Here is a 10,745-nt window from a genome sequence, read left to right on the forward strand (position 1 = left end):
TGAAGAAAGAAGATGTACCCAAAACCGCCTTCAGAACTCATAAGGGCCACTATGAGTTCCTGGTGATGCCCTTTGGCCTCACCAATGCTCCAGCCACTTTCCAGGCCCTCATGAATACGATTTTCAAACAGTATCTGAGGCGATTTGTTCTGGTATTCTTCGATGACATCTTAGTGTATAGCAGAACAGAGGAAGAGCACTGGGATATTTGAAGGTGTTAGAGGTTCTCCAGAAGCACCAATTGAGAGCTAACTTGAAGAAGTGCTGCTTCGCACAAGCCAGTGTGGAGTACCTGGGTCATGTGGTATCCAAGGAAGGGGTAGCAGCAGATCAGTCCAAGATTGAAGCCATGCTTAAATGGCCATTGCCCAAAAACCTAAAGGAGCTGAGGGGATTCCTAGGGCTTACAGGGTACTACAGAAGATTTGTGAAGGGATACAACACTATAGCTTGGCCACTCACAGAGCAGTTGAAGAAAGATGGCTTCTTATGGGGGGAGGCAGCTACGACAGCATTTGAGCAGTTGAAGAAAGCTATGACCACAGTGCCGGTCTTAGCTTTACCGGATTTTACTCAAGCCTTTATAGTGGAGACTGATGCATCAGGATACGGGCTAGGAGCAGCTGATGCAGAACCACAAGCCCATTGCTTATTTCAGCCAAGTGTTGACTGCCAGAGCTCGTCTGAAATCTGTCTATGAGAGGGAATTGATGGCAATTGTTTTGGCCATCCAAAAGTGGCGTCCTTACTTACTTGGAAGGCATTTCATCGTCCGGACCGACCAACGAAGCCTGAAATATTTGCTGGAGCAGCGCATGGTGACAGAGGAACATCAGAGGTGGCTATCCAAACTGCTCGGGTATGATTTTGAGATTTCTACATGATCTCCTTATGTGTGAATGTTTTTATTTTCTCAACATACAATCACTCCCTTTCAATTTGATTTCTAAGAAAAGTGCAAGCTTCAAAAATTTCAAGGTATCTCATGCTGATTTTAATTTGAAGTCTTCGTAGTCTGGAGTTCATTTTTCCTGAAATGTTAGTACATACAAGAGCAAATACAATTCTTCCAAAATTGTTAGGAGATAACTACACATTTGAACAATAATGTTTGAAATCATCAAAAATTTATAAGATGCAAAAATGAAAAGCATGCAAATAGCAACTATCTTAACACTCCACCTTACCTCTCACAACCGATTGAATGACTTGGAGGTGGCATCCTTCCTAGTCGATTGTGGATTTTAGAGTTGGAGATGGGCAGACGCTGATTACGAAGGCGTTCAAGGAGGCTATCTATCGGATCGAGCAATTAAATCATCTCGGCAGTATGCTTCTCTACTTTCATGCCGGAGTCTGGCTCACTGGAGCGTTTAATCTCACCAGCTGCATGACGCTTTTTCTCGCCAAAGCCTAGAGATTTTGTAACCCGCTCAATTTGAGCGGGTTTCAAAGTCGCACGAAGGGCCCGCCGCAATACACCGCTGATGCTTCCGAGGACTTCCTTACTTTTAGCTCTAAACAATCCAAATGACCTAATTTGACCTAATTTATCAAATGAGTGTATTTCAAATATTTTACCCTCCATATTCTGCATACCAAACAACCCCTAAACAGAATCCAAAAATATCATTACAACCAAAATTTGTTATTGGGGCGCTGCCCCCAAAAAACCCGTGCAAGGGGCGCTGCTCCCTTGGACCTCCTACATATCTATGAAGTGTATAATGATCAAAGATATGAACACATAGGAGTCGAGGCCAATTTTACACTTTTACTCATAAGTTTGTCCCCCTAAAAATTAAACTTGTTGCGTCCTGGAACATTCGCGGTGGTAGAAAAATATATAGTTTAACGTCTTAGCATTGTAAGAAGATCCAGCACACAATCAGATAAGTGAGTGGGTGTAGCGTTCATAAGAGACACTAGAGGTTTTAAGTGGAAAACCCCTGAAAAGGGGGAAAAACCACGGGGCCTGGCCCAGTTTGAATGAATCCACTAGTATTTGCAGTCGATTACAAATGAGGCCCTTCTTAGGGAGAAGGCCATAGCTTGATGTTATAAATGTATGTCATATAGAACGTATTACATTGTGGGAGTTATAATAATCAACATAGACATGTTTGTTTGGTTGGAAGGGCCATTGTTGGCAAGAGATAGAGGTCAGAAGGAGATCGGGGTCTGAAAGGTCGTTGTCTTGTGATGGAGGTTGGAGTGACCGTAATAGGCGACGGAGGTTGGGAGGACCGTAATCGGCAGGTAACTGGGGTCAGAAAGACCGTTCTTCTATAATGGAGGTCGAAGTGACCGTAATAGGCGACGAAGGTCGAGAGGACCGTAGTAGGTAGGTGACTGGGGTCAGAAAGACCATTTTTTTATGATGGAGGTTGGAGTGACCGTAACAGGCGACGGAGGTCGGGAGGACTGTAATCGATAGAAGACTGGGGTCAGAAAGACCATTGTTTTATGATGGAGGTCGGAGTGACCGTAATAAGCGACAGAGGTTGGGAGGACCATAATCGGCGGGACACTGGGGTCAGAAAGATCGTTGTCCTGTGATGGAGGTCGGAGTGACCGTAGTAGGCAACGGAGGTCGAGAGGACCGTAATTGGCAGGAGATTGGGGTCAGAAAGACCGTTGTTTTGTGATGGAGGTCAGGCAGAGTCCGAGCCTTAAGTGGTGGTCCGGTAAAAGTCCAGGTCTCAGGTGGTGGTCTGGCGGAGCAACGGCGTCATGTGGTGGTCCGGCGAAGGTGAGGGCCTCAAGTGGTGGTCCGGTGGTGGTCCGGCGGAGGTGAGGGCCTCAGGTGGTTGTCCGGTGGAGGTGAGGGCCTTAAGTGATGGTCCGGTGGAGCAACGACGTCAGGCAATGGTCCGGCGGAGGTGAGGGCCTCAGGTGGTGGTCTGACGGAGCAACGGTGTTAGGCGGTGGTCTGGTAGTGGTCGAGGAGGTAAGGAAGCAAGAGCGATCTCCGATCTCTCTCTATTTTCCTTAGGCTTCCCTCCTCCTTTAAAGAGGAGAGGGAGCTCTATTTATAGATTTATGGAGTGGCATGCCCCGTAAATAGGTGAGAGATCAAGGGTAAATGAGGAGTGGTTGGATGGACGGCCGATATTGAACCCCCTGATCATGGACCATTCGTCAAGCATTTGGAGGCCTTAGAGATATCAGAATTTGGTAATCTTGGGCTTGTTGGATTCGTCTCATCGAACCGTTCGATTTGAGTATAAGCTTGTTAAAATTGGAGACCGTTTGGTAACTCAAATTGTGGTTTGAACCTTTTAATAGCGCTTCGATCCATGATTCGGACCCATTTGGACTCGGATCGAGTTGGATTTGGTGTCTTTGGGTTCGTATTTTCGAGACACTCAGTTCGATTGTAAGTTTGCTGAAATCGGAGTTCGGATGGTCTCCGAATTAATTTTTGAAGTTTCCAACTTGATTCTGCATCTAGATTTATGCCCGATCAGGATAATTTTTTGACGATGTATCAGTTGTCCCCCTATTTTCGGATGTCGTAGCTTTAGAAGTCCGAAAATATATGTGTCGACCTTTCATATTGGCCGAATAACAAAAAATTGCGCACTAAAAATAAACAAAAAATTTAGTTTTTTGCGGTTGCTACAATAACCACGACTGCTACAGTATTTTCTGCAAATGACATTTTATGTAAACGCACCCGGTTGCTACAGTACCCGTGCAACAGTGATTTCTACATTATCGCTTGCGTTGCTACAGTGTTACTATGATTGCTACAGTACCGTTAGTGGTTGATGCAGTTCTGGTTGCGTTAGCTACAGTGCTGATTGCGGTTGCTACAGTATTTTTTTCTTTTTTAAAAGAGTTGAGAGAGTGGGAGAGAAAGGGAGAGTGGAAGTAGGAAAGAGAGAGAGGGAGAGTGGGAGAGTTTTTTATTTTTATTTTTCTCTCCCATAACTTCCTCTCTAGCCTATAAATAGACCCCTCATAGGGTCTTAATCCTTGCACCTTCTCCTTCTCCACTCTTCTCTCAGTAGAGGCCTTCCCCTGCCCCTTGGACAATTCCATTGTCCAATAGCAGGGTCCCTCTTTGCGAGAAAGAGCTTTCTTCTCCTTCTCTTCTCTCAGTAGAGGCTTTCCCCTGCCCCTTGGACAATTCCATTATCCAATATCAGGGTCCCTCTTTGCGAGAAAGAGCTTTCTTCTCCTTCTCTTCTCTCAGTAGAGGCTTTCCCCTGCCCTTGGATAATTCCATTGTCCAATAGCAGGGTCCCTCCTTGAGTTAAAGAGACCCTTTTTTCTTCCTCCTCCTCAAGCTAAGGACTTCCCCTGGTCTTGTGCAGGCGGTATCCCTTGTGTAATTCTAGGGCCCCTCACTGAGTTGAAGAGACCCTTTTTTCTTTCTCCTTCTCCTCAAGGTGAGGCCTTCCCCTGGTCTTGTGCAGGCGATATCCCTTGTGCAATTTTAGGGCCCCTCACTGAGTTGAAGAGACCCTTTTTTCTTGTGAGAGATCCCACAACCAAGAGAGATTCGTAGTTGGTTCACAACGGAGGTCGGGGAGAACCGTAGTTGGAGAAGGAGGTCGTAAGGACAGTATTTGGCAGTGGAAGTTGCAAGGTCTATTATTGACAAAGGAGGTAGTAAGGATCGTAGTCGTTAACGTAGATTGGAAGAACGATTATCGATGAGCGAAGGAGATTGGAAGTCCGATGACGGGCATAAGTTTGGTGTCAGGTATATGTCCGACCAAAGTTCTCCTACAGGCAATAGTTCGTCGACAGGTAGTAATCCGACGGCAGACAGAAGTTCGATATTGGGTAGAAGCACTGAATCGGGTAGAAGACCGATAAAAGTCCTTTGACAGGCAGTAGTCCGTCGACAGGTAGAAGTCCGACGGTAAAGAGAAGTTTGACGTCAGGTAGAAGCACTGAATCGGGTAAATGACCGATGAAAGTCCTTCCACAGGCAGTAGTCTGTCGACAGGTAGTAGTCTGACGGCAGACAAAAGTCCGATGTCAGGTTGAAGCACTGATCGGTTAAAAGACCGATGAAAGTCCATCGACGGGTAATAGTCCGTCGACAAGTAGTAGTCCGACGGCAGGCAGAAGTCCAACGTCAAGTAGAAGCACTAAGTCGGGTAGAAGGACGACAAAAGTCCGTTGACGGGAAGTAGTCCGTTGATAGGTAGTAGTACGAAGGCAGACAGAAGTCTGATGTCAAGTAGACGTGCAGCGTTGGGTAGAATACCGATGAAAGTCCATCGACGGGTAGAACTCTAACGACGGTTAGTAGTCTGACGGCACACAGAAGTCCGACGCAGGGTAGAAGACCGACGAAAGTCTATCGATGGGCAGAAGTCTGACGACGAGTAGAAGTCCGATGACAAGCAGAAGTCCATCGACAGGGAGAAGTCCGATGTCGGGTAGAAGTACAACGTCTGGTAGAGGATCGACAAAATTCCATTGAGGGGCAGAAGTCCAATGATGGGAGGAAGCTCTACGTTGAACAGAATCCCAACGAAAGTCCAATGACAGGGAGAATTCTGGCATCGTGTAGAAGTCCAACAACGGGATAAAGCTCTGCGTCAGGTAGAAGTCTGATAAAATTTATGCTAGGCAGAATTCCGACAACGGGAAGAAGTTTGATGTTGGACAGAAGTCTGACAATGGGCTGAAACCCGATAAAAGTTTGACGACGGCCAGGAGTCCGACGTCGGGCAGAAGTATGGCCTTGGGCAGAAGACCGATGAAAGTCCATCGACGGGCAGTAGTCCATCGACAGGTAGAAGTCCGCTGACGAGCAGAAGTCCAACGATAGGGAGAAGTCCGACGCCGAGTAGAAATACTGTCGGGTAGAAGACCGACGAAAATTCATCAATGAGAATAAGTTCGACGACAAGTAGAAGTTTGCTGACGAGCAGAAGTCCGACGACGGGGAGATGTCCAGCGTCGAGTAGAAGTACTGTCAGGTAGAAGACCGACGAAAGTTCTTCGATGAGCAGAAGTCCGATGATGGGTATTAGTCTGACGGTAGGAAGAAGTCCGGCATCGGGTATTAGTCCGTCGAAAGTTCTGCAAGGCAAAAGTTCAGTGATAGGAGGAAATTCAGCATTAGGTAGACATTTTACTTTGAGCAGAAGTCCGATGGAAGTCCATTGAAGACATTCTGATGAAGTTAATCAAGGATGTATAATCTATCCTAGGTTCTTTGTCAGAGCCTTTGCTCGATAATATTAACCGTTATTAGATCCACCAATGATGTAGGACCTATCCGAAGTTATATGTCAGAGAATTTGCCCGATGACGTTAATCTATATGGAAGAGATCGAGATAATCCACCAAGGATGTAGGACCTTTCCGAGGTTGTATATCGGAGCCTTTGCTCGACGATGTTAACATGTGTGGAAGAGGTCAGGAGAATCCACCAAGGATGTAAGACCTTTCCGAGGTTGTATGTCGGAGCCTTTGCTCGACGACGTTAACCTGTGTGGAAGAGGTCAGGAGAATCCACCAAAGATGTAGGACTAATTTGAGATTGTATGTCGGAGCCTTTGCTTGATGACGTTAACCTGTGTGGAAAAGGTTGAGAGAATCCACCAAGGATGTAGGACCTATCAGAGGTTGTATGTCGGAGCCTTTGCTCGAAGAAGTTAATCTATGTGGAAGAGGACGAGAGAATCTAACAAGGATGTAGGACCTATTTGAGTTTGTATGTCGGAGCCTTTGCTCGACGACGTTAACCTGTGTGGAAGAGGTCGAGAGAATCCACCAAGGATGCAGGACCTTTTCGAGGTTGTATGTCGGAGCCTTTGCTTGACGAAGATAACCTGTGTGGAATAGGTCGAGAAAATCCACCAAGGATGTAGAACCTTTCTGAGGTTATATGTCGGAGCCTTTGCTCGATGAAGATAACCTGTGTGGAAGAGGTCGGGAGAATCCACCAAGGATATGTTGTATGTAGGAGCATTTGCTCGACGACGTTAACTTGTGTGGAAGAGGTCGGGAGAATCCACCAAGGATGTAAGACCTTTCCGAGGTTGTATGTCGGAGGCTTTGCTCGACGACGTTAACCTGTGTGGAAGATGTCGGGAGAATCCACCAAGAATGTAGGACCTATCCGAGGTTGTATATAGGAGCCTTTGCTCGATGACGTTAACCTGTGTGGAAGAGGTCGAGAGAATCCACCAAGGATGTAGGACCTATCCGAGGTTGTATGTCCGAGCCTTTGCTCGACGACGTTAACCTGTGTGGAAGAGGTCGAGAGAATCTACCATGGATGTAGGACCTATCCGAGATTGTATGTCGGAGCCTTTGCTTGACGATGTTAACCTGTGTGGAAGAGGTCGAGAATCCACCAGGATGTAGGACCTATCAGAGGCTGTATGTCAGAGCCTTTGCTCGACGATGTTAACCTGTGTGGAAGAGATCGAGAGAATCTACCAAGGATGTAGGACCTATCCGAGGTTGTATGTCGGAGCCTTTGCTCGATGATGTTAACCTATATGGAAGAGGTCGAGAGAATCTACCAAGGATATAGGACCTATCCGAGGTTGTATGTCAGAGCATTTGCTCGACGACGTTAACCTGTGTGGAAGAGGTTGAGAGAATCCACCAATGATGTAGGACCTATCTGAGGTTGTATGTCGGAGCCTTTGCTCGACGACGTTAACCTGTGTGGAAGAGGTTAAGAGAATCCACCAAGGATGTAGGACCTATCCGAGATTATATGTCGGAGCCTTTGCTCGACGACATTAACCTGTGTGGAAGAGGTCAAGAGAATCCACCAAGGATGTAGGACCTATCCGAGGTTTTATGTCGGAGCCTTTGCTCGACGACGTTAACCTGTGTGGAAGAGGTCGAGAGAATCCACCAAGGATGTAGGACCTATCCGAGGTTTTTATACAGGAGCCTTTGCTTAACGACGATAACCTGTGTGGAATAGGTCGAGAGAATCTACCAAGGATGTAAGACCTTTCCAAGGTTGTATGTCGGAGCCTTTGCTCGATGCGTTAACCTGTGTGGAAGAGGTCGGGAGAATCCAACAAGGATGTAAGACTTTTCCGAGGTTATATGTCGGAGCCTTTGCTCGACGACGTTAACATGTGTTGAAGATGTTGAGAGAATCCACCAAGGATGTAAGACCTTCCGAGGTTGTATGTCGGAGCCTTTGCTCGATGACGTTAAACTTTATGGAAGAGGTCGAATCGGATCCCCCTGGGATCGATTTTGTCTTGATTTGGGAGGGTGCGAATGCCGCATGTATTCCGAATCAATGTTAAATAATGGTCTATCTTTAGACCGTTATTGCCTTTTTGAGGTCGAGATTAAGACATTGCCTAAGGAGTAGAAGTACAGCAAGGGACTGTATATGGCTTTCAGAAGTATCCTTGCAATTGCTGGGAGTTCCTTGAAGTATCATATTGATATTGAAAGCATTAGAGGGATCTTCTTAATCATAGTTGGAGTCAAAGTTGCCCCTCAGTCCAGATCTAATTTCCATAAAATTGATGAAGCAATGGCTGAAGTCAGGAAGTTGACATTATGATCTTTTGAGGTTGGAGCAAAATTTTTCCCCCAGTCGGGAATCACTTTCCCACGGACGACGCCAAACTGTTGCGTCCTGGAATATTCGTGGCGGTAGAATAATATATAGTTTAACATCTTAGCATTGTACGAAGATCCAGCACACAATCAAAAAAGTGAGAGGGTGTAGCGTTCATAAGAGACACCAGAGTTTTTATGTGGAAAACCCCTGAAAAGGGGGAAAAACCACGGGGCCTGGCCCAGTTTGAATGAATCCACTAGTATTTGCAGTCGATTACAAATGAGGCCCTTCTTAGGGAGAAGGCCTTAGCTTGATGTTACAAATGTACGTTATATAGAACATATTACATTGTGGGAGTTACAATAATCAACATAGACATATTTGTTTGGTTGGAGGGGCCATTGTTGGCAAGAGACAGAGGTCAGAAGGACCGTAGTCAGCAGGAGACCGGGGTCTGATAGGTCGTTGTCTTGTGATGGAGGTTGGAGTGACCGTAAAAGGCGACGGAGGTCGGGAGGACCATAATCGGCAGGTGACTGGGATAAGAAAGACCGTTGTTTTAAGATGGAGGTCGGAGTGACTGTAATAGGCGACGGAGGTCGGGAGGACCGTAGTCGGTAGATGACTGGGGTCAGAAAGACCGTTGTTCTATGATGGAGGTCGAAGTGACCGTAATAGGCGACGGAGGTCGGGAGGATCGTAATCGGCAGGAGACTGGGGTCAGAAAGATCGTTGTTCTATGATAGAGGTCGGAGTGACCGTAATAGGCGACGGAGGTCGGGAGGACCGTAATCGGCAGGATAATGGGGTCAGAAAGACCGTTGTCCTGTGATGGAGGTCGGAGTGACCGTAGTAGGCGACGGAGGTCGGGAGGACCATAATCGTTAGGAGACTGTGATCAGAAATGTTGAGTCTAGTAATAGGTTCTTAGACCTAAATTAATGTCCCAAAGCTACCAAGAGGGGGGGGGGTGAATTGGTATTTAAAAATTTTCCCTCTTTTGATAAGTTTAACCGAAATTGAAATTTAGTGAGTTTTTATAAAAAGTTTTTCAACCACAATTTTTAAAACACGAAATTAAATGCGGAAAATAAAAAACAGTAAAATAAAAGAACACACGATTTATAGTGGTTCGGTCTAAACCAGACCTACATCCACTCCCCAGAGGCACCATCTGAGTATTGCATTAATACCAATAGTGTCTCTCCTTTTGCACCCACAGCAAGGCGGAGAAGCCTTTACAATCACTCTTTTCACCACTACCCGGTGCGGTAGAGAATCTTCGTCCTTTTACACTTTCTTTAGTGTTGGCAGAGAACCGTCGTCCTTTTACACTCTCCTAGTGAGGGCAGAGAACCCTTCATCCTTTCACACTCTCCTAGTGTGGGCAGAGAACCATTCATCCTTTCACACTCTCCTAGTGTGGGCAGAGAACCCTTCGTCCTTTTACACTCTCTTAGTGTGGGCAAAGAACCCTTCGTCCTTTTACACTCTCCTAGTGTTGGCAGAGAACTGAATCTCTTTGACAGATCTTCTCACAAGAAATCTAGAAGGAAGAAAGAAAAGAGTGAAGTAATCCTAAATCACAAGTAGAGATTCTTACCTTTAAACACCAAGTGAAGCCTTCACGCTCCAGTGGTAGGAATCATCCTTTGAATGCTCTCTCACACTCTCTCCTTGACTTTTCTTTCAATAGGCACGAAGATCAAATGGAAAAAAGATTGGGTGGCAGTCTAATTTGAAATATGTATACAAAAGACAAGAAAAATTGCCCAAAAACTGCAAGTTTTCAATTATGTACGCAGTGGATCGTCCCGTACGATCGTGGATCGTCCTGGACGATTTTACTTAAAGTGTTAGAAACAAACCTAATGTATATTGGTACGAATTATGTTCATACACGCTCATCATCCCGTACGAACTATGTTCGTCCGGTACGAAACGGTTATTACATAGGTCGATTCCCAGAAATTCTACAGGATGTAACCAACTAACGTAAGTCGGTTCAGTTCGTCCTAGGACGAACAGGTTTCTTCCTGGGACGATTTTAAACAGAGAGTTTCGTCCAGGGACGAAAATTAATTTTGTCATGTACGATCTCATATAGAGAGTTTCATCCCGGTATGAACCTTATTTTTCGTCTGGACGAACAGTGCAAGAGAGAATCCCGAGAAGTTCGTCCCGGGATGAATATTAAATTCCTCATGGACGATTAGGAATT

At 45.9% G+C, this 10,745-nt stretch overlaps 1 protein-coding gene across 1 annotated transcript; it reads left to right on the top strand.

Moving 5' to 3' along the window:
• Positions 1 to 349: 349 nt before the first annotated feature.
• On the top strand, positions 350 to 700 carry LOC110097830 (uncharacterized mitochondrial protein AtMg00860-like). The gene has a single exon (XM_028699283.1). It carries the CDS (start codon positions 350 to 352, stop codon positions 698 to 700), a length of 351 nt encoding a protein of 116 aa, XP_028555116.1.
• Positions 701 to 10,745: the final 10,045 nt, after the last annotated feature.

Source organism: Dendrobium catenatum, unplaced genomic scaffold, assembly GCF_001605985.2.
Source record: "Dendrobium catenatum unplaced genomic scaffold, ASM160598v2 fragScaff_scaffold_133, whole genome shotgun sequence".
NCBI lineage: Eukaryota > Viridiplantae > Streptophyta > Magnoliopsida > Asparagales > Orchidaceae > Dendrobium > Dendrobium catenatum.

Coding starts and splice junctions, on each gene's coding strand:
- LOC110097830 (XM_028699283.1), top strand. CDS start 350: ATGCTTAAATGGCCATTGCCCAAAAACCTAAAGGAGCTGAGGGGATTC.